Consider the following 24,879-nt stretch of genomic DNA (forward strand, 5'->3'; position numbering starts at 1 on the left):
TGTGACAGATACCAGGCTTGAATTGTTTACTTTTGACCAACCCTTTGCTTACCCAGATCTCCATTCTTTGTCACTGTCACTGTGAGTAATTTCCCTACCGATTCTGTAATTCTGGAGCCCCTACTTTCCACTAGCTGTCAGTTTTTCCCCTACACAAAGTTAAGGTAATCCAGAGTCTGACAGCAAGCACTTACTCTATTGTCCTTTGTTCCCCTCTGCTGACCACAAATAAAAAGTAACATTTCAGGCCTTTGACTCAAAGGAGATACAATAGTGAAAGGGGTATAGCAAAGGACACAAACGTTTGATGAGGTGCCCCAAAATAAGATAAATCATATTAAAAACAGCCAAAATAATTATAAAAATTCATGGTGAACAAAATACTGAAATGAATTCTAAACTAGTTCTTCTAACTTATATACAACTACACCTGTTCATCCATCTTTTCAGTACAAGGATAGTTGTAATACCACAATGAAAATTTATCAGTCAACTTTTTCTATCTTTCTCATAGTTGGAAAAAGACTCATCAAAACAAGAAGAAACAAACAGCAAATGTGAGAAGATCCAAATGGAACAGATAAAAGATTTAAAAATGGAAAAATTAAGACAATAGAAGAAAAATTGATTATAAAATATCAGCATTTTCAGAGTTAAGAACCTAAAGGTCAGGTGGGCTCTGAAACAAGAACAATCAAAGATGTTTAGTGTGCTATGTTTAATTTCTAAGAAATAAAGGATATTACTGTCCAAATTTAATAGAAGGGCTTAAAGATTATGTTTAAGAAATTCCATTTGACTTCAACATTGAGAACATACTTTTTCAGTTTAAATGGGGTAAGATTACATTGTCCCTCAATATGTACAACCAAGCTATTTGGCTCATCAGAAAGGGGTAAATTAATTATTGAGACACTTTAAATGCTGTTTCAATTTATAAGTCAACATATAAAGAAAACATGGAAGATAATAACTTCTACAGAGAATGTCACTAGTAAGTACTAACATTGATAATGTAGGAAAATGGAAGTCTGACCTTTATAAAAGCACAGAAATGTGGCAGTTTAAGTTAGAAACAAATTTTGTTATCTATTATAGCAAGGAATCAAGATGTACCAAAAACTTTTGTAACAAAATATAATTTAAGCATATTCTTTACAATTGTATAAATACTCACCAGGAGAGTAAAAATAATACACCTTAAAAGTAGATGGATGAAGAAATATGAATGAATCTTTCAATAGATTTTATGTTGCTGTGCTTTGAATGTGTCTCCTAATGACCATGAGTTGTACCTTAATCCCCAAAGCAACATTGTTGGGAGGGAGAGCCTAAAGGCATGTGTTCAGGTCACAAGTGTGGTACCATCATAAACGGATTAATGTCTTCACTCATAGTAGATTAACTATTTATTTACTTAATTCATTTAATAATACTGAGACTTGAATGCAGAACTCCATGTTTGCAGTGCTCTACTACTTCACCCATGCCCCCAGCGCTCTTTGCTCTAGGTATTTTGAGAATAGAGTCTTGAATTTATTCCTTCACAGGTCTGAACCATGATCTACTATTTATGCTTCCTCTGTAGCTGTAGTGACTGTCACGGGCTACTAAGACCTGCCAATCATTGAGACTGGATCTTGTATACCTTTGCCTAGACTGTACTTAAATCACTGTGTTCTGATTTCCCTCTTTTTAGGAGCCAGGACCACAGTCATGAGCCACTGTGCCCAGCTATGGAGTTGGCTTATTATAAAAGCAAGTTTGGCTCCCTCTTACACCCTCCTAGATATTTTATTGCTTTTCTTTTCTGCCTCTCACCCTGGAATGACACAGTAAGAAGACCCTCACCAGATGTGGCATCTCACATTTGTAAATTCCACACTCCAGAACCAGGAATCAAATAAACATCTATTGTATATAAAATACCCAGCCTCTGGCATTCTGTTTTAGCAGTACAAAACTGTCCAACACACTATCTAAAATATAAAAATAGGAAATGCGAGTATTAACATATGCTTAGAGGTATGATATGACCATCAACAGAACACTGATTGATAAAAGAGAGCTAGTTTAGAAATGGGAACTGGGGAATTCAGTCAGGTAGAGAATATCTTTTTTCATTTGGTATCACTTTGTGCTGTTTGAGTTTTTAAACTCATGAATATTTTCATTTCATCCCAGGAAGAATTAAGAAAGAGAGAAACCCCAAATCCCAACCTTTTGCAGCTGTAGTTCTTGGCACTCTTTCCTTCCCCATCTGCAGTCACTTTCATCATGGTCAATATCACATTCTACTGGAACATGAAAGAATGAAAAAGGACAACTGAGTTAAGTTTCTGCTCTGAAGTTCACATTTTCTGGGGTCTTTTCTTATTTATGCTGGTACATTTCTTTCTAATGTTCCAACCAATGGAAACAGTAAGTTTTGACTCTTTTATTCAACAATGTCTAGAATCTCTTTGAAATTTTGTGAAATTTCTGGATCTGTTATTTCCTGACAAGGGTAATTGTGACCCAGTGGCCCTTTCTGTGATTCTTTAAATGTATTTTTGGGGGGCTTGACAATTAATGTTTTCGAAATAAGTAAAATCTGATTCTTTAAGACAGCGCTGAGGAAGTAGTATGTCAGTAATCACTCTATTCCTCATATTATCCTAAAAAAGAGTGGATTTCCCTCTGATTCCTAGATAGAACACACCTAGAGGCATTTGAGAGTAGAAATTTTCTTGTGACTAACGAAAATCTCACATTGAAATGCTAAAAGCACTTTATTAGACAAAAGGAAATAAGGAAATCAGAACATCTAATTTCTAATAAGGAATAATATCTCAAATGTCACCCATTAATAAAGCTAGGAGTATAGATTTTCCCAAAAGTTTCATCACTACAAATACCATAACACACACACACACACACACACACACACACACACACACACACACACACACACTTGCAGGAGCATAATTGTTAATGGGTAGTTTCTGCTTACTTAATGTACATCACAGGTTCTGGACTCTTGACACTAGTGCAACTGATGCTCTTCCAAGGTACTGAGACACAGCAATGCCCAGGTCCTTCTGTCTACAATGTATGTATCACTAAATTAATTCAAATGCTATTTGCTAGCAACTGCCATGTCAACCAAGATTACACTATTTACTTAATTCTGGGAATGACTGTTATTTTCCTTCTCAGAATTTAGGAAATAAGGCTGAATTTTATTCTGTGCTATGATCCTTGGAGAGTTTAAGTAATTAGAGACTTGAACTAACCTATTTTTCAAGAGTCCAAAGAAGTCATTACTCATTCTTTGCAAGATAGCCCAGGATACAGATGCACTTATGGGAATCCCAGCAGTTGAGTAAGACCTTCTGGCTGGGACCCAGCTAACTATATAAACTTGGGAATGAAAGGATTTTGAGCTTTTTATTTGTGACAGGATTCCATTTTGGAGAAGTTGAAAAATGAGAAGAGTTTCATATTATTCAAATTTGGAACTCTTTTGTTTTTGTTCCAGGCTTTGAATTCATTTCATAGAATCTTTGAGCAAACAAAGTGGCAACATAACTGACAAGAAATAGAATTGGAAATTAATTTTCACCTTGGGGTTCTGCAGGACACAAGTCCCTAGTCTTTTGTTGATAAAAAGTGAAATAGCCATCAGCATTCCATGAGACTTATGACAAAAGATGCAGGCTTTAGAAGATTGAGAACACAAGTTATGCTCTGAATATGAAAATTTCCCTCCTGGGAAAAATAGCCACCATGGCTTACTTCTGAACTGCTTGTGAGGTCCAGTGGGTTACAATATCATTTCTCAATAACCCATCATGTTTCATGCCTTCATGATTTTTCTGTATCTACACATCACCTATACAAATACTGATACAGTATTTTTCTTTCATTACCTAGTGTTTCCTATGAAATCTCTGACTTAATCCTCTGCTCATGATACATAATGTGATAAGGTGTATTAGCTGCATGTTTTTCTGAATACAGATTAGAATGAAAATATTTAAAAATTGCCTATCAACATACCACATACAATAAACATGTATAATTTATGATAATGTTACACATACTATAATATACTATGAGAAGAAAAAGCTGGCAAATGCTGGAAAGGGTTCTTTTTCTTCCACCCTTCAAGTGTCCATTCCGATCTTGATGATAGTTATCGGCATTAGAGAATATTTTGGGCCTCTCAACCTTCTCTCTCACTCTATCCCCAGCACAAAGAAGACATCTAAAACTTGGAGGAGCTTCAATGCAGTGCTAATCCTGCTCTTGATAGTTTAGTATGCAGGGCTTACTTCTAGATGGTTGTGCCGAAGAATGAAGACTGAAGATATCAGATTGTTTGGTCCACTTAAGGAGTAAATCTCAATTTCTGCCTAAGTCAAAGGCTTACTCACCCTCAAAGTTTTACTACAAAACACTGTGATTTCAGCAATAATACATATATTAATTTCAATTGCCTACTTATACTTCTCAAATTGGTTTAAAACCATTAAATATAAGGGTAAAGCTAATGTACTAAAATCTATGTGTTCAATGGAAACTCTATCAAAGTTACAATGACATTCTTTACCAAGATAGAAAAGTAAATCTTAAAGTTGAATGGAAGAACAGAAGACCTTTAAAAGCCAAATCAATTCTGAGCCAAAACCACAATGCTGGAAGTTATCACAATATTTTAGTTCAAACTATATTACATAGTAAAAAAAGAGAGAGACAAAGTAATAAATCAACATGGTACTGGCACAAAAACAGACATGAAGAACAATGAAATAAAAGACACTGACACTAACCAATGCAACAGCCATCTTATTTTTGACAAAGGTACCCAAAATATACACTGGAGAAAAGACAGCCTCTTCAACAAATGGTGCTGGGAAAACTGGATTTCCAAGACTGAAACTAGATCCCAGTCTCTCACCTTCTACTAGCATCAATTCAAAATGGGTTAAAGATCTTAGAGTAAGATCTGAAATAGTGAAATTAATTGAGGAAAAAATAGGGAACACACTGGATCACACAGGCATAAGTAATAACTTTATTAATGAAGCTCCAATGGCTCAGCAATTAAGAGAAAGTATTGACAGATGGGACTACATGAAACTAAAAAGATTCTGCATGGCAAAGCAACCAGTTACCAGATTAAAGAGATAGCCTACAGAATGGGAGAAATCTTTGCCAGCTATATGTCTGACTAGGGATTAATAACTAGAATATAAAGAGAGCTCAAAAAACTACCCTCTCATAGAATCAACAGCCCACTGAATAAATGGGCAAATGAACTGAACAAACAATTCTCAAATGAAGAGGTACAAGAGGTCAATAATCATATGAAGAAATGTTCAACATCCTTAGCCATAAAAGAAATGCAAATCAAACTACTTTGAGATTCACCTCACGGCAGTCAAAATGGCTATAATCAATAACACAAACAACAAATGCAGTGAGGATGTGGGGAAAAAGGAAAACTTCTGCACTCTTCGTGGGTATGTAAATTAGTACAACTATGGAAAGCAATAAGGAGTTCCCTCAAAAAACTAAAAATAGTACTACCAGTGATACAACACTAGGCATATATCTAAAAGAACATACTTCAAACTATGGTAGAGTCACTTGCAAACCCATGTTTATTGAAACACTATTCACAATAGCCAAGCTTTGGAATGATTCCCTACAACTGAAGAATTGATTAAGAAAATGTGTATATAGAAACAATAGAGTTTTATTCGGCCATGAAAAAGAATGGAATTAGGTCGTTTAAGGGAAAATGAATGGAACTGAAACTGAAGAACTTCATGTTAAGGGAAGTAAGCAAAGCTCAAAAATCAAAGGGCATGTGTTTTCATTTATATGTGAGAGCTAGACATATAAGTTAAATGTACATATAGAAAATTATATGATCATCTATATAGAGAGAGACAGAAATAACAAAATGGTATTAGTGCTTCTGTCTGAGGATGATTTGGGAGATGGGAAATAGAAAGAAAAAGTTAAAGAATGAAAAATATTGAAACAGCACATTTACATATGAATATAATCTAATGCACTCTTACAGTAAGCTGTTGAATGTTAGGGGATGTTAGTGATAGAGAATGGGTAAGTAACAGAGGGGAGGGTTTTAATTTGATAAAAGCACCATATATACAGTCCTGAAGAACCAAGGTAAAACCCCATGGACTATTAATATATGCTTAGTTAAAAAAACTGAAGGGCAGGAGGGAAAAATAAATGTTTTCCAGAGGTGTATACCAATGGGGTGTGGGCACAAGAAACATAGGAAGGAAGGTGTATAAGGTGGATATATTTTGTATTAATATATGAAAATGGAAGACTGAAATCTGTTGAAATTGTTCTAAGAAGGGAGGATGGGGAAGAGGGAGAATGATGGAGGATTAAATCCAACTAATACATATTTTGAACATTATCACAATATATCTCCCTGTATAGCTAATATCTGCAATAAAATCATATAAAGGATTATGTATTAAGTATCAAAGCAAATACATCATTTGATTACTAAAACAAGTGAATAACATAAAAAATTAATATCCTACTTTATGAACATTTTAGGGCAACTGGTTATGAAAAGTGTGTTTTCAAAAGTTAATGCAAACTGATACTCAAATATGACTAGAAGCTCTCACTTCTGCACCTTGGAGTGAGAGTCACAGGGTATTCTAGTCTTCTAGAAGCTAAGTCTGTGTCTGCTGGGTTCAAGGCACTGTTCTCTGACCACTAGACCCTGACAATGAGACACAGTAGAAAAACCTTGGTTTTGTGATCAGGTTCGGGCTTTGATTCTGGATGGTGGAAGTTCGGGAAGAATTATTCACCTCCCTGAATGTCAATCCTTACATTTTTAGCGTGGTGAGAAAACCTCCGTGTGTAAAGTGGAGTGTTGTGCAATCTTTACATGTTGTGTAAAGATTGACCTAATATAGGCAGCAACTAATTTGATGCCTAAGACCCACCTTGTCTACTCTCTGTCTAGGGAGTGCTTCATCATGATTTTCTTTACCATTCTCTTCTGGGACTCATTTGGGCACAAGAGGTGTAAGACTGCATTTTGGATCCAATACTTCTTTCCTCACAGTACTCTGCTCTTGTGGCCCCAAACTAACATTTGGAGTCTGATCCTTGCTCCAGAGGACTCAGGTTCATCTTTTCCTTTATCTCATAGGTTTTGCTTTGCCCCAGGGCTAGTTTCCACAACCACAGTCTTTTGTGTAAGGAAGTCTCTCATTTCCCCACAAACCCCAACCTACATTCACTCCCAAACAAAAACAAACAAAATCTCAGCAGAAAATGTAAAAAAAAAAAAAAAGTGCCTTCATTGGTGCCTTACATCCTGTAATACTCAACAGTCAGGAATTTCCATTCTTACACCTAGGAGCACTAAACTGTTGTAACTGGGCTATTTTCTATTACCATGGTGAACATAGTGATGCACACGATGAAAATGGACATTGTACAAAAATGAAATTGTATTATGTTTCTCTGTCATAAAAGTAGATTTACATGTAGAGGACAAAAATACTTATATGGTAACATAAGCTAATCTTGTGCAATCAGAAGGCCAGACATTTTTCAATCTAGATTTTTTTAAACAAACTTGTTGCATTATCGTGCTTTTTCCAGAATTGAACAGAATTGTCAAATCTAATGGAGATTAAGTAGTTTGCTCACAAGTTTTGAAAAAAGCAGGTGCAGTGAACACTCTTGACTTTCAAAGCCATAAACAAGTGGAATGGGAATTCCCCTATGCAACTCATTGTTTAGACAATGTAATAAGCTAGAGGATCAAATTCTTTTGGTTTCTCCCATTAATGGGTCAAATCAAAAGAGAATGGGATACCTAGCTGAGGAAAGTGTACATAAAAGTCACCCAATAAGACAAGCACAAGTTTTGGAAAGTGCATTAAGGAAATTGTGTGTTCTGGACACTCAGTAGCTACATGTGTGTGGAAGGCAGACAGAATGGATGAGGAGCTCTGTTTTTGATAACATTGCTGGGAAATCAGAGGATGAGCTTCTTTTTCCAGGGATAGAAGGAAAAGAACAACAAAACCTCAAGAAGCACAGCACATTGCATACCCACTGAGCCTACTCTACTTATGCACTAATGGAAGAGACTTACATAGAATATTCATGTAACGTGTCAAACAAATAATAGGTGCTTTTTCCCCTTCATGTATTTATTTTTGTAAGTAAAAACCCCTTCAACAACTTCACTAAGGAAAACAACATATTATAGTCTTTAAAATCAAAAGAAATTCATCTTACTTTGAACATTTTGTAGCATTACTGCTATCTGGTAGAAAGTATAGAAGTTACAATGTAGCATTATATGCCTTTTCTGGTCTTTTATTTATACTAAATTCAAGCTAAATCTTACATACTAAGCAAATAGATAGAAACAAAAGAGAAGAGAATGTTGAAAAGGATCATTGTCTTAATATGCAATTTTTGAGTCTATATTACAAAATAAGAAGCACAAGTGACTCTGGCATATTTTAATAATATGCATTTATTCAGCATGTGAAGAGAGCTACAAAAAACTTAAAGTGGATTTATGGGCCTTTTACTTTTTTATGCACCACTTGCCAAAGAACTTCCCATTCCTAGATCAAAATTCTCTGTGGTGTGTTCTAGATAGTACCTGAAAGAAATAGGCATATGTGCTGCATAGAAAATGGAACTGAGATAAAATACGGAGAGACATCTAATTTGAGACACTATAGAGACATCAAATGATGTTTTATAACAGAGCCTTAAAAATCACAAAACAAAATGCTCTGCGCTAAGGAGGGTCTTGAATATTTGTGTCCCAAAGCACACTGTGAGTAAATGGTTGCAAACTAAAACCCTTGGGCCAAATTCAGGTCATTCTGGTTTTTGTTGTTGAAACACAACTGTGCTTATTCATTGACATATTGTCTGATTGCTTTCAAGCTACAAGAATTTATGTAAGTAGGTGCAAGAGACCATAAACCTATAAAGCCTCAATAACTTACCATCCAGCCATTTACATAAACAATGATCCATTAGATCACTTTCAACAAACATTCACTTGTCTCTCAATCTCTATAACCACTTGGCCCTCCATATCTGAAGTTCTGCATCTACAGATTCAACCAACTTTGCATCAAAATACTTTTTAAAAATTGTCCCTGTACTAAATAGGTACAGATTCTTCTTATTGCATTACTTCATTAACAATATATTGCAGCAAGTATTCACATAGAATTTATCTTGTATTAGTTACAAGTAACCTATAGTTGTACAGTAATGGGACCATGTGTGTAGGTTTTATGGAACTTCTACATCATTTTATACCAAGAACTTTAGCATCCATGGGTATTTGTATTTTCAGGGGTCCCTGAACTGCTCCCTTTAGAATACCATGGAGGAATGGTTCCACTGATGTTTGACTTGGCCATGAGACTTAACTTTGTTTAGCAGAATGTTAGAGAAATGTCAGTCTACAAATTTTGAAGCTATGCTTTGAGTCATGACTAGCCATTTTCCCTCCATTGTTAGAATGAGATATGTGGAAGAGAACCACCCTAGCTGATCTGCAGATTTGCAAGAGAAAAAAATGCTTATTTTTTGCATTGTGTGTTTATTTGTGCTGCAGAAAAGCCAACTAATAGATAGGAAAGTTATACCTCTGCTTAAACATTCTCCTAGAGGTTTCAATCCCTAAATTATGACACTGGTAGGATTTTGAAGACCAGGTGTGACTTAGTCCTTTCTGGAATCTTATTTCATATCTTAATTGGTTCAGCAGAACATGTTTTCATTCCTCTAAATATGCTAAATAATACTGAATCACATGTCAGCTCTACAAGAACTGTGGAATATTGGCTTTCCTAAACTTAGCATGGTGTGAAGCTGGTCACAATTTTTTCCATGGCTGGATTAAATGTCTTTGCTCCTTAGCTGAGCCTCAATTTGTAAAAAGGAGGGACAAGTCAACATGAAGCCATAAGCCATAGCTTTTACAATGTAGCCCACAGTTTGACTCCTTCCACCAGAATTCTTATTTGTTAATTGACACAATCATTAAGGTGGATCAAAGATAACTGGATCCTCAGAAACTGTGCAAGAGGAAACAGTCACATTAAAATGATATAAAGATCCAAGAATTTAACCCTGTTAATAAGATTAGCTCAGATGAAATTATTACAGTATAACAAACCTTTAAAAATGTGATTTTTCAGAATTCAAGTTATTGGACTATAAACAAAGCTTCTTATTGTCCCTTTTCTTGAAATCATCAAACTGAATAACATCAGTGGTCCATTAATTCCAAACTGGTATTCAAGGTCACAAATTTGCCACAGAAACTAGTAGTTGCTCATGGTCTCTGGAGTTCAGTGTTTTACTTGGTTCTATATAGCATTTACATTATTCCATTAACTGTTTCCAGAGCCAGGTTTTGCTGCTTTTTAACAAGCAAGAGGCCAGCTAATTGTGAAAGTGAACTAACTAAAGAATGAATTGTAGGCAAAAAGAATGTTAGCAGATTCTACTATTTAGAGTAACAGAGAAATCCAGAGCATTAATTTCTGAACTTAATTCCTCAACAACAAAGAAGTATATAGCAAATCACAAAAGTGGTATGATACAGATCATTTAGTTTTAGTTTGACAAATAAAAAGATAACAAATGACTGACTTTTAGGTATTACTAGCAATATGTGAGAATGATATTTCTGCTGTGCTTTTTAAGAGAGTGAAGACTCACATTTAGTTATGCCCACCAATTATCAGAGGCATTCCCCTAATTTTTGAAACTTACTTCTCTCTTTAAAAATAATCAATCATATTTCCCAAAAAGAACAGAATTTTCAAATGAATATTTTTACTGAAGCTCTATTTCTGCTTTCCTTCTCAATTTATATTTCAACTGTTAATGTTATTTATTTATTTATTCATTCATTCACTTTTTGTTTGGCCAGAACTAAGGTTTGAACTCACTGTCTCAAGTGCTCTACCACCTGAGACTCCAGCCAAATGAATGTTTTAATTGCAATATCATTCACTTTATACTTTACTTGATGTTGTATGAATCCTAGACATTTAAAACCCTACCTAACTCACCACCAGTTCCATTAGTCCATAACTACTTTTCTTATTAGGGAATAAACAATTGCAGGTGACCTTTTATAAACCACTGGACCTCAGGAAGATTCAGCTACTCTTTAAGGAAGAGGTTTTCCTAACAGCATTTACTCTACTTGTCAACAGCAAATATTGGCATCTCTTTGTCCAGCACTAAGATGGAAAAAATGCGACACACTAACATTTACTCTTACCATGCACACAATTAGATCAAAATAATGATTCTCCCAGAGATAATGAAGACAGAGAAATGCATAAATAAATGAACTTGCTTACTTATGGTTTTTTGTCATATACTTTTCCTTCTCTTGCAAGGTCTTAAACGTCAGAAAAATGAATACTTGGTTTCATTCTTCCTGACAGTTTACACACAGTATTCTGCACATTAATAGATGCTAAATATCTGGGTTTTTGCAGGAAGGATACAGGCTATGTGCATTTACTTAGTAATAGGGAAGAATAATCAGTTAATACAGATAAAGAGCATAGAATAGTGTCTATTCAATTGCTTATTAAAATGAGTAAAAGTAAGGTTAGATGTAGGATGCAGATCAGAATTGTTTTTAATAAACAAGGTTCAAAACTAGGTGAGAACTAAATAAAGACAATGTAGCTGATAAGGATAGTAATGAAGGCTATTAATAAGAATGATGATATAGAACATAAGAAAAACTAGGCTGACAATGGGGTGAGAAAAAAGGTACCACAATATAACACCTGCTAAATTGAACTAATTATAAATGATATTAATCCCTTTAAAATGAAGCTTATTTTAAGCATATTGTTGTAAGATGGAGAAGACAGTATTATTGAAAGATATTATTAGCTATAATATGACTTTTCTTATTTAACTGTATTATATATTGATAACAAAATATTTTAAGAAAATTTAAGACATATATATTTAGCACTACTTCATTGTTGTCACTTAACGTTTGATTATCTAAAACATAAAACATTAACAGTTCTTTTTTAGAGGAATTAAACAGTACAAATACTCATTGCCCTGAGTTAAGTCATATAAATTAAAATCTAATAATCAGTAGTTTTTTCAATGAGATTTATACACTAAAAAAATGACAAACGTGTCCAACAAAACAATATTTCTCTACTTTCTGAATCTAAGCCAACATTCTGAATACTCAAGACTTCTTTTGCCATACTTCATATTCAATATGTATACATTCTGACTCATTATTTTTACTAATTTTATTAAATACTTGATTAAGCACTGTTCTAAGCTCTTTACCTGAATTAATTCATTTAACTTTCCCTATTAATAAATATTTGCATATAGCCTGTGTCCTTCATGCAAAAATCATATATTTAGCATCTACTAATATGGAGAATAGTATACACCGCCAGGAAGAATGAAACAAGATACTGAGTCATTAGTTTAAAAAATGACTAAACAAAAGTACTTAGCTTTGTAGCAAAACCTTTTCCACCTATAATTGTAACTTTGAAGACCTTCACATTACAATGGTTACAAAATATTCTGTTCCTCTTGAACAATGTTCAGTAGACTAATTATGTAAAACCTAGGGTAAGTCAAACAGGTTCCCCTTCAGATGGGACAATTACACATATTCATCAAAGTGTAATGTTGGCTTTCCATATGTGAAAATTAAACAATGAAACAAACATGCATTATTGTTGATTTGGTTTTGGGAATACAAACTTTGGGAATTACAATTATATTATTTTCCTCATCTCACCTTCAGTCACTGACAGGACTTTTGTTGGACACCAAGTTGTTTCTTTGGAGATTGTGGCAGTAAAGAAAGGAAGATGGACTTCTTCAGAACTGGTAATGAACTGAAGTCCTGCTTCTTCCCATTTTTCAGGTCCAATCAAATCTTTGTCTGAATAAATCAGTAGATTATTCAGCCCCATGCTAGGGATAAGAAAGAACATTATTTTTCAAAACCAAAACCATCCCACATATCTCTTTCAACAGGACATGCTTGTGAGGCAGATGATCTACCATTGGAGCCACAACTCCACCACTTTTTTTATTCTGGTTATTTTGGAGAGAGGATCATGCTTTTTGCCCAGGCTGGCCTGGATGGTAATCCTATTTTACACTTCATGACTAGCTAGAATGACAGACATATGCCACTACACCCAGCTTTTTCCTTTCATCTGATAAACTTTTTTGCAGGGACTGGCCTGGAACTGTAATCTTACCAATCTCAGTCTGTTATGTAATCTCATTGGCAGGGGCATATCACTATTCCCAGCATCTCAAGCAGCTAGGATTACAAGTATGAGCCACCAGGTCTCAGTTCTATATTCTGTTATGAAAAATTCAAATTTTTATTTTCTGTAAAGAGAAAACCATTGAAATTCCATAAGCATATAATTGCATAAAAATGAACATAAGCCACAAGAAAGCTATATACGAGTGTTCATATCAATGGCTGGCATATAGAAGGCATTTGGTAAATATTTCATGAATGGGGTAACTAAGAATGAAAGAAAGATACAATAATATCTAAAGTCATGTTATATGACATAATGGGTAGAAAATAAAAGTAGTGAAAAGTATTACATGAAAATGTCCAAAAGTAGATGTTATGGAATCCTTATACAGTTTCATCATTTACAAATTTTCTGGAATGCACACACACACACACACACACACACGTATTACATTACAATGATAATGATGAAAAAAATTAATAAAGGGTAATTTGTACAATAGGAGCTTGGTTTTTCTCTAATAAGTCTAGGGCAATAAGTTGCATAATACATATAAAAATATTTAACTGTGCCAAAAATGTTACTATAGCTGTGATCTGTCAGATCACTGAATGGATTTCCTCCTGGACAGCTTTCTGAGACTTTTCTCTTGGAGCATATCAAAGAAACCAATTTTTAACTTGAGGAGTTTGCAAGTTTCAGAAGGTTGTGAAGTATATTAGGAAGTTCATGGAGTATTAAAAGAAGCAGAGTCACGTCTTAAGTTGGGAGAGGATCTGGGAACATTTTGTGTAGTTAACAGCACTTCAAATAACTAACAAGCCAATCTAGTATATCATGTGTAGTTCTGCATATATCACCAAAAATACTCAAATTCAAAATTTACTGACTTAGACAAGAGGCAATTATATTAAAATTGTCCTATCTATGCAAACCAACAATTTACTACCATAAGCCTAGGAAATTTTCCTTGAAGATATCTTAGAAAATACACCTCAGAAACATACTACACTTCATATGAAGCTACCTGAATAAATTAAACACAGTTACAATGAAAGCCAGTTTTGAAAATATATATTAAGGTAAGAATACTTTAATCCATAGCTCTACGTCATCTTTTGCAGTGTTTCGCATTCAATATCCAGCTGGTACCACTTTCAATATTTGAAAAGAAGACCACCAGTTTCTGAATGAACACTTGTACAGCCAATCTGCAACACATAACAAGGCATCTTTTGTGGTACACTTTATTGCAAAGCAAGCAATTCTCTTCTAAGCTCCCACTTCCTATTTGCAGTAAATTTCAACCACTGGTATTTTGGACTGCCTCTCACATGTAAGGAAGTTTGCCCCATTGATGATAGAGCTTCTGTTTTCAAATTATTAATATCAAGAACGGGCGTATACTAGATGTTGAGGATATAGCATGTGGTATTTTTGCACAAATGCAAGGTAAGAGATTAGGAGAAGGAAAGTAATATAATTATGGACACCACTGATGTGAAGTTATAATTATGATGGCTGTTATGGAAAGACAGGGATAGAACAGTGAGAGCATGATAGGAAAATTTGACCCATTCAGGGAGGCAAGGAAAGGGTTGGTTTTAGTTACAATGATTAACTGAATTAAGCATGCAAAAGGAGAGGGAAGAAAGGCTTTAAATACTCATAAGTGGAAAGCATGGGACCAGAGCATTGAAGCATGCCAATGAAACTAGGGTGAATAAAGGGAGAATTAATTATTTCTGGTAAAATAAGAGCCCAGACCATGCAAACCCATATGGGTCAAATTAAAGAAATCATATTTAAGAATCAGGAAAATCAGTATTGTACTTGAAGGATAAGTTAGACTTGTATTTCAAAACTATTATCCTTATTATCATGTAGCTACGCACTGAAGGATATAAAAAGAGCATCTTCGGATACTAGTTAGTTCGTTAGTAATTTGGCCAAAAAGGAATGAAAGTTTATAGGATAAGCCAGTACAGATGTCACCAAGACATTTAATGGTTGCAATTATTACGATTTATTGGATTAGCTATGAGAATAAGGAACAGTAACAATTCAGGAACAGCTCTCAAATGTCTGACTTTTTTTCTATTTCGACTGTTGAGCTATCCATTGGGAGAATATCAATTTGGGAGACCATCCTAAATTAAGTTAGATTAGCCACATCAAGATATAGTTGTTTGGAATAAAAAGAGACCTGGATTACAAAGAAGTATATGGGTTGACTCCACAAAAGTTGTTAGTGAAGCTATATTAATGTCAGAGATAACCTAGACAGAAATTATAAAGATAAGAGGCTCAGAATGAGCCTTGAGTTAATCTTGAAATTGGGAGAGCATACTCAGAGAAAGATATGAAACTAAGAGGAATAATTCAAATCTTAGCATAAATAGATAATATAAAAGAAATAAGATAAGGCTTCTAAACAGTCTACCAGAAATGAAATTCAAAAACTGGAACTATTTGCTAATAAAGAAGAGCAAGTCCTCTATTTTAACTAGGAGAAAAATGAGAAGTTCATTAATGTGAAGACAAAGATTCATAGTGGCCTAGAGGACCTATGATGATCTGATTATGAATATAGATGTCTTAACTCTGACCTCCATTGTTAAAAGCTATTCTGAGAGTGGTAGGCTGTTGCTATCTATGTATTTCCTATTTGCACTCCCCATCCCCAGCAAAGCTCTTATCTTGCTGTTATGTTAGTACTGACTGACCAGAGCAGAAGTTCTCAATCAAGCAGGATTTTGTGTCCAGGGTACATTTGGCAGTATACAGAGACATGTTTGATGGTGAAAGCTGTAAGGTGTGTTTAGTCACATCTAGTGGGTAGAGAAAAAGAGTGTTTCTACACAACCTATAATACATAGGAAAGCATACCAGACTTAATATCCAGATCAAAATGTCAATAGCACGAAGGATGAGAAAACCTGTACTAAAGAATAAGCCCTATTTTCTTTGCCTGTCAGTCTTGAGAACTGACCTGCTCAAGTACTGGGGTATTCAACTACTGTAGATATGAAAGGTAGGGAAACATTAAACAATATGGCTTCAAAGAGAGCTATCAACAGGGCCCAATGGTGCACATAGTTATATAATGTTCTCATGAGGCAGAACACAGGGAGCTCGAGGCCAACCCGGTCAAAGTTAGCCAGACATTATCTCTAAACAAAATACAAATAAAAGGACTGGTCATAGTTCAAGTGGTGGAACACTTGCCTAAATTGTTCAATCCCAGTACAAAGGAAAAAATTTAAAAAATGTTCTCAAGCTAGCAAAGTTCAGATGTCCATCAATAGAAGGCCCTCTTAAGACTGATGGTAATGAAAATATTATAATTTAAAGAATGAAGTTATGATTGAAACAAATTTAAAAATTCCGAATAACAATGATTCCTGAATTTAAATAACAAAAAAGGAAAAAGATGGACACTTGAAGGACCTTTTGGAGTAATGGGAGACTAAACAGGGAGAAACAAACCAAAACAAATTAGAAATAAGACTCCTAAGCAGAGAGAGTCATGAGGAATAGGAAATTTTAAAAGCAAAAAAGAAATAAGATGGTGAACAGCATTGATCCAAGTGGGGATACAACAATTTCTTGAATTAATAAAAAGAAAATGTGCTTATATTTGAATCAGAGACAATATTTTTCAAAAAGTCAAATGAAAATAGTTGAAAAATAAAACTCCACTGGATGTTCTGCTATTTATTAAATTGTTCTTAATATGCTTCCCTACTTGGATCCAATTTTTTTGACATTAATATTATGAAACAGACACAGGTTACAGAAAATAAGTTTATCATAATAAGAATAGGGTGAAAAAAAAGAATATGCAGTGTGTTTTCTTAAGCAGATCATGGATATCATCACAACTGTGTAAAAATTCCAACTTTTTTCATTTGGATCTATTAACTGCAAAAGCCATTTCTAAGAGAAATGATAAGAGACTGCTTTGTTAGGACATAGAAAATTCCCAACATCAACTATTCAGTTCACTTAAAATGTACTGGGGGAAGGTGAGCTTTTTTTGATTTCTCTATCTTTGCTTCCTTGGTTCCCTTTAGATCAGTGTATTTGAGATGTTGGTTTTTCACTCATAGAGAAAGAGCTGAAAAATAACTCCTTGAGATGTATAAAATATGGACCGTAGGAGACATGCAAAACTCAAAGTGTGTCCAATGATTAAATACCTTTCAGTTGTTTCATCATATTGCTGAGATATTTTCTGAGCTCAGAATCAGTTATGACAAGCAAGGTGAGTCTGTGTTTCTGCACTCCAGTAACGGTGTCAGGTGGATCTGTGCCATGCTGATATAAAATGCTGTGGATGCTAAACGCTGAAAGCAAAGGAAATGTTAACGCTATAAATGCCTAAAAAGATGTTTGTATGTCTGTTGAAAGCAGGGTAAAGTGGCATAGAAATTTCTTAAGATTTTGCTTCCAAGGAAAACAGAGTGGCACTTATGTGGCAATAAGAGAAAAATGTCAAACCACATTAAACTACCATTGCCAAATTTCATCTCTTTGTAATCTAAGTGGAGATTATGTGGTCAGAGGGGATCCAATCAGGCTCCATCAGAAGGTGCAGAGGGCCTAGTGGAGTGCAGTGCCACCCACAGCTTAGGGGGTGGAATCTGGATAAAAATCTATGCCATGCCCCACCAGGCACACCAGGCCTTAGACAGGGGTAAGGGGTGTGCACTTTAAAGAACAGCACAGGAGAAGGGGAGACCCTGCCAGCCAGTCATCAACAGCATGCAGGCCTCTCCTCCCACCTGAGCAGCATGTTAGCAGTGAAGAGGAGCCCACATCCCTCCCCCAGGTTCCTCCTGGGAGTCAGAGCTTGGGCGTCCAGGACCTCCTGGTCCCAGGCCAAGCCTCTGGTCCATGAGGCTATCAGAGCCTAGATCTCAGAAGGGCTAGGTGGTGATCTGCCTGCACTCCAGCAGGCAATGCATGATAAAGATTAGCTTCAGTGCCATATGAGGACTCACTGGGCTTCCCGGGCAGTTCCCTTCAAACCTAAGGACATAGCTCAGCTGGTAGAGGGGGTGTGCACTTTAAACAGCGGAGGAGAATGGGTGGCCATGTGAGCCATGCCTCACTCAGCTGCATGCACACCTCTCCTCCCAAATGAACAGTACACCAATCTTTCAGGAGGAACCCCCATTCCACTGCCAGGTTCCTCCTGAAAGCCAGTGCCTGGGGGCCAGGGCCTCCTGGTCTCCTAGGTCGAAGCTTTGGGGTCACAAGGCCGCCAGAGCACATGTCTCCCTCCCCACCCCGTCCCCAACTGCATTCTGCCCAAGGACTCACAGAACTCAGCTATGATCTCAGTGTCCTGCACAGGGTGATGCCTTCCTCCCAAGCGAGCTGCAGCACCACGGGAGAGGTCTGCTCATTATGTTGAACATTTTAGTGTGCAGACTGCACCAGCAGCGGGTTCCATGGCAGTTCCCAAGCATTGAATTGAATTGAATTGAATTGAAATTGAATTCAATTTCCCAAGAAATTGAATGTCTACTTCAATATTAATACTGCAACTCCCCGCCAGGCCCTCTGCTCAAGCGTGATGCACCTCTTAGCCTCGCCCACACTCAGCTGGGTCAAACCATATAAAACTACCATTGCCAAAGTTCAGTTCTCTGCGATCTGTCTAACTTGAGATTATGTGGTCAGAGGAGATCAAATCAGGTTGTTTCCTGGGAATTCGCAGTTGACTGACTGCCTGCCTGCCTGGGACCACTCCCCAGGCAAGCCGGCCCCTCTAATTCTTACTCTTCTCTTCAGGATCCATTAGAAGGCGCAGGGTGCCTGGTGGGGTGCAGCGTCTTCCACAGCCCAGGTGGGGTGGAGTCTGGGTAAAAATCCTCGCCAGGCCCCACCAGGCACACCAGGCCTAAGACTGGGGTAGGGGGTGCGCACCTTAAAGAGCAGCTCAGGAGAAGGGGAGGCCCTGCCAGATAGGCATCATCAGCACGCAGGCCTCTCCTCCCGCCTGAGCAGCGCGTCAGTAGTGAGGAGCAGCCCGCATCCCACTCCCAGGTTCCTCGAGGGGCCGGTGCCTGGGCGGCCTGGGCCTCGTGGTCTCCCAGGCCGACCCTCGGGCCCAGGAGGCCGCCAGAGCCCAGGTCTCCCAGCCGCGTCCCGAGCGAGGACTCACAGAAAAAAAACAACAAAATCTCCGCGGTCCTGAGCAGGGTGATGCCTTGCTCCTGAGCGAGCTGCAGAGCCATGGCGAGGTCCGCTCACTAGACGCGGCTGGAAGTGGGCAGACCGCTCCAAAAACGGCTTCCACAGCAGTTTCCCCACCAGACGTTTCAAAAATAACGACTAAACCCGCCGCCGAGCCCTCTGCGCATGCGCGAGGCGCCTCTCAGCCCCGCCCCAAGCAGCCAGGTCCCCCGCTTCCCTGGGTCACCCCACCACCTCGGAGGGGCCTGTTGCGCAGGCGCAGTGGGTGGACATTACTACTTGCTTCCAGGTGGTCCAGCTCTGCAGCTGTCTTGTTGGAGGGTGGGAGATGGGGGGGCTGCTTCCTATTCCTGTTTTCTGAACAATGAGCGAGCGCAGTCTCTGAGTTTCAGATACTTATTTTAAATTTAAATTTACGTGAACATGCCAGCTGTGCCCGGCATGGCAGCGGTGATGTCTAGTGGATGTTAGAAACTTCTCCCAGATGCTTTGGGATTTGTAGAGGAGCTGCGTGAGAAGAGCCTGATTTCTGCGTGGAAAGGGGCTTCTCCTGGGAGAAAATCGTGCTCTTCTGTGTTATTTTTATAGAGATTATATTTCATTTTATGTAAAGGACAAAATTAAAAGAAATCAGTAACTTTCTATTCTCATCACTAGAAGTTCATTTTGTAGATGTAATGAATATGTATTTTTTTCTTGGCTTAAGAATCAAACTGCAGAATGCAGTTTTTCCCCTTACAATTTCCTCTTAAGGGCTGTAGTGGTGCAGGTACTCCAAAAGGTGGAAAGATGAATTTGAATCATGACATAATGATTAACAATGACTTAGAAAATCAACAAATTTATCTCCATAGACCTCAAAATTTTTAAGAATCCAGTTGCATACATAGCATATTAAGTTTTTGTCTTTAGTAAAAATTAAGAATAAAATATTGAAAGCTAATAATTATATAAATTCTTAGTCACAGTTTCTTATCAGAAGGCATTATATTTTATTATAATTTTATCAAATTAGTACTATATAGTGACATAGCTATTCATAGCTCTACCATGATTTTGTACCAAATGGTATAATTAGAAATGTAGATATATAATTTATTGGCATTTAATCCTTACAGGCTGAAAATAATGTGTGTATTTATATATATATACACATATATATTATATATATAATGTGTGTACATTTAAAAATAGACTTGAAATTCAAAAGAGCTCATAATAGTTTCAGATATGTAAAATGACCAAACAAAGCAAAGCCTCTGTGAGGAAGTGATAATCCATGGTCCCGTTAAAATTAATAAGAATTGATTTAATGTGTTCAGTTATTTTATAATTACTTATTTAAATTACTCAGATATTTTTGCATATAGTATATTTTAGTTGGATTTTTGTGAATGTATTGAATGTGGGATGATTTTCATTGCCCAATATGTAAATATAGGTGAATTAGTTCAGCTAAATCTGTCAACTAACAATAAAACTCTGTTGTTTGATTAAGTACAAAAATATTTTTAAGATAATTTCATACACAAAATAAATAGATCATAAATTTGGGTCTTTCTCACATATTTATCAATGTCATTTTATAAAACATTTATGGGAAGAATATACTTTATAGTAACAGGGAAAATCGCTTAACTTTAAATTTGTTATATTTTCTATTATGGATAAACTTGGGTTTATAATTTCAATAGATTTCATCAAACTTGCCTTGTGTTTAAACTCATTCAAATGATACAACATCAAGCCTTATTTTTCAGTATGCAGATCAATCATGCACATTAATTATATTGCTTGTGTTGGATATTTCCACTTATAGATTGAATATGACAGCGTTTTTATTCTTAGTTTGTTATTGTTTCTGTGGGGGTTTTTTTAGCAGCACTGATGTTTGAACTTAGGGCCTCATGCTTGTTATGGAAGCACGCTTACTGCTTGAGCCACTCTGTCAGCTCAAAGATTTCACTTTGTGTGTGTGTGTGTGTGTGTGTGTGTGTGTGTGTTTTCAATCTTGAAGGATACAAGTTACCCTTGCCCCTATTATCTTTCTCTGTACGCTTCTTGCTCCCCATGAGCTGAGCTCTTTGTCCACAACATGCTCCCAGTTATGAAGTTCAGCCTCATCTCAGGCCTACTGCAAGGGAGGCAACCAAAAGAAACCTATGAACCCATGAGCCAAAATTAATATTTCCTCCTTCAATTGAAAAAACACTTTGTACTAGACATGCTGGCAAAAGTCTGACAAACAGAGTTTGGTATTTTGGTTTGTTTTTGGTCATCAAAACTACAAGGAAAACAGTATGTTATTAAGATAGGAAGACTAAAGGGAAGAAAGTACACTGCTGATTTTTAATTTTGATGTAACTATATTTGCAATTATCCAAAGTTTTCATTGAAAGGCATTTATTAAATTTTCATTTTCCTGTTGCCAATTATATGTTCTTACAAAGTAATTAAAAGGTGATCCATTAAAATGTTTTGACAGGTAGACCAGTGAAGTAAACAGTATACCCATCCATTTGTTAAAAGTACCAAACACAATACCTTTCTATGAGCTTGAGAACTAAGGGAACTAAATGTTTTGAATTTTTAATTATCTTGGAACTAATTTATGATTTATAACTTTACAAATAAATTAGAAAAATCTGCTTCTAAGTTTTATAATCACAAAGATGGGAAATTAAAAAATAGTTGCGACAAACGTACTCTCCCAGTAATATCTTTTGAGAACATTGGTTGTTTATTCATTTTAAAAGTCACTTTTCTTTGAAAGCCAGAATGAATGCTAATTTTTCTGAAATTCCTATTAGCACAGTACTGATTATTACATGTATATCAAAAAGCCCAATAACACGGTGTGTCTTCAATGACACAAATAGTTTTATCCATGTAATTTAATTAAAAATTGAGCAAGGGATCTGAATAGACACTTCTGAAAAGAAGAAGTATAAATGTTCAAAAAATATATGAGAAAATGCTCATTATTGGCCATCAGGAAAATACAAATCAAAACTGTAATGAATTACTTTATTACCCTCATGTGCACCCTGCCTGGCCATGAATTTATTTTTAGTATATGTAGAGGAAATGTTGGAAAGGTGTAATTAATAGATCCAGAGATATCAAGGATCCAAATGGAGAATAAGCATAAAAAGAAATACTTTCCTCAAGAAAATGGACATATGCAAGAAAGGAAAAGTAATAGTACAAACAAATTCTTACTTTTTCATGAAACATAAGTGAAAAATAACCTAGCTTTTCAGTGGAGGAAATGACAAGATAGGAAAGTGGGGAAGCAGAAAGATGGAGTCAGGGAAGTGAAAAAAGTTGGAAAGCCATTTGTAGCAGTCATTATGGAGAATGGGATGAGATGTCAACAATGAAACTACAAAGTCTTCTTCCTTGATGGATATATTTAAGTACAAATACTGTTTATCTCACAGTGTGTTGCTGTCTGTTTATGTGAGTAAAGGATGAAGGAAGTGAGGTAAGGGGTTGAGGGGAAGTGTGAAGGAGAAAAAGAAAATGAATTCATTCTATGCTAGGTGAATGTAGTTGGGGATTCAGTACACAAAAATCACTGCACATAAGGAACCTAGTGACAATATGCATTTGTGTAAAATTAAAAATACCTAAAGGAAGGGCTGACAGAGTGGTTCCACAGTAGTGCTATAGCAAGCAAAAGGTCCTGAGGTCACAAAAAAAATAAGTAAAGAAAACTAAAAAAACATTTCTTCAAGGACCTAAAACTTAAACAGTAATTTGTTAGGCAAAGATGGTGGTTTAATAGAAGTGGTTATTAGGGAAGGTTTAATGGAGAATATGAAGCCCAGTCTGTGCCATAAAAGGCAGGAAAAAGTATTTCTAGGTGTGGATATGTAGGAGAGGGCATCATAGATCCATCATTTAAAGACAGTGGAACAAAAGCATGGAAGCATCAAACTAACTTTTTCCCTGGGACAATCTTCATGTGGTAAGATCACACCTGAGTCTTTTCTGCAGAGAGTCTGTGAGGCAGACTAAAAGTTTGGAATTTTCAAGTAGTATTTTAGTTCTTTTATCATAGCTGATGCGAAGTACAGATTAAAAAGGTATGGTCACACTCTAGGTATGAAACACTGAAGACTTTCACTATTTTAATTATTCTTCATTATTTCCAGCAAGTGTTGTAATTACCGAGAAAATTCCCAGTGTTCTTTCATTATCATAAACTCATCAATTTCTCACTCTTCTTATCTGCCAATGTCATTGATTAGTGGTCCTCCTTAGCTCCTGTCCTCTCCTCATGGCCTTATTTAATCTGTCTTCCATTGCTCATTTTTTCACTCTATTAATTTATCAGCATATATTTATTGTACAAATGAATTTCATTGTGATATTTCCATACATGCATATCATGAACTTTGATTAAATTCACCCTCTAATTACCCTTTCCTATCCCCTTTTTCTCCCCCTTTGTTATTTTAAATTTTTTCAGAGTTACTATGGTTTGAACTCAGTGCCTTGTGCTTGCTAGACAGACCTACCACTTGAGTCATATCTCCAGCCCTTTTTGTTTTAGTTATTTTTTTGAATTGGGTCTCAAATTTATGAGACTGGCCTTGACTACAATCCACTTATTTATGCTTCTCATGCAGCTAAGGTGACAGGAATGTCCCACCACTCCCAGCTTTGATTAGTTGAGATGAGGTCTCACTAGATTTTTGCCCAGACGGAGCCATTGTACCCAGCTCTTGCCCCTGTTTTTAAAGCAATTTTACTGAGTTTCATTATTGTATTTTCATATCTGCATATAAAGTAGTTTGATCTTACAACACCTCCCCTTCACTCTCCTTTTACCTTCCTGCTCATTTGCACCTCCATATAATCTCCCTATTTTATACTTGTGTCCATTGCTCTTTTTCTTTTAAGCTATCCTGGTTTTTAGTAGAAAAGTGCACATTGGCCTCAATTTACAGAATTCCAATAGATTCATGGCCTGTGTCATAAATGTCCTAATATTGCCAGTACATTCCACAGTACTTGATAAGCTTTAATAGTTACCAATGTTTCATGCCACCATATCCCATAAGCTCAATAAAGTATTTGTTGCTTTTTACTATGTTATGCCTAACAAGTATATAAAATTTTGTGTGGTTATATTTGTGACTGAAAGGAAAGATACTAATGCTTCTTTCTTATATATTTCTTACCATTTTACTAAATTTTTACTCAATTTTAATTAACACTTAAGGGCTTTAAAATTAAGACCCCAAACTCATCTATGTTAATTTAAGGTTAAGGGAACTTAAAATATTAAGCTGTTGCTGGCAATTTATCT

General features: G+C 36.1%; 1 protein-coding gene across 1 annotated transcript in view; it reads right to left on the reverse strand.

Annotated features, from left to right (window-relative positions):
- LOC109680329 (rho GTPase-activating protein 20-like) overlaps window positions 1–18,643 on the reverse strand; it is a 44,083-nt gene extending 25,440 nt beyond the window's left edge. The window contains exons 1-5 of the mRNA XM_074052215.1: window positions 17,555–18,643; window positions 14,445–14,563; window positions 13,338–13,473; window positions 12,866–13,044; window positions 2,221–2,297 (exon numbers count right to left, since the gene is read on the reverse strand). Coding sequence (XP_073908316.1) covers window positions 2,221–2,279 — 59 coding nt within the window. The 5' untranslated portion in view covers window positions 2,280–2,297; window positions 12,866–13,044; window positions 13,338–13,473; window positions 14,445–14,563; window positions 17,555–18,643. The remainder of the gene's footprint in view (window positions 1–2,220; window positions 2,298–12,865; window positions 13,045–13,337; window positions 13,474–14,444; window positions 14,564–17,554) is intronic.
- Window positions 18,644–24,879: the final 6,236 nt, after the last annotated feature.

Source organism: Castor canadensis, chromosome 13 (assembly GCF_047511655.1).
Source record: "Castor canadensis chromosome 13, mCasCan1.hap1v2, whole genome shotgun sequence".
Lineage (NCBI taxonomy): Eukaryota > Metazoa > Chordata > Mammalia > Rodentia > Castoridae > Castor > Castor canadensis.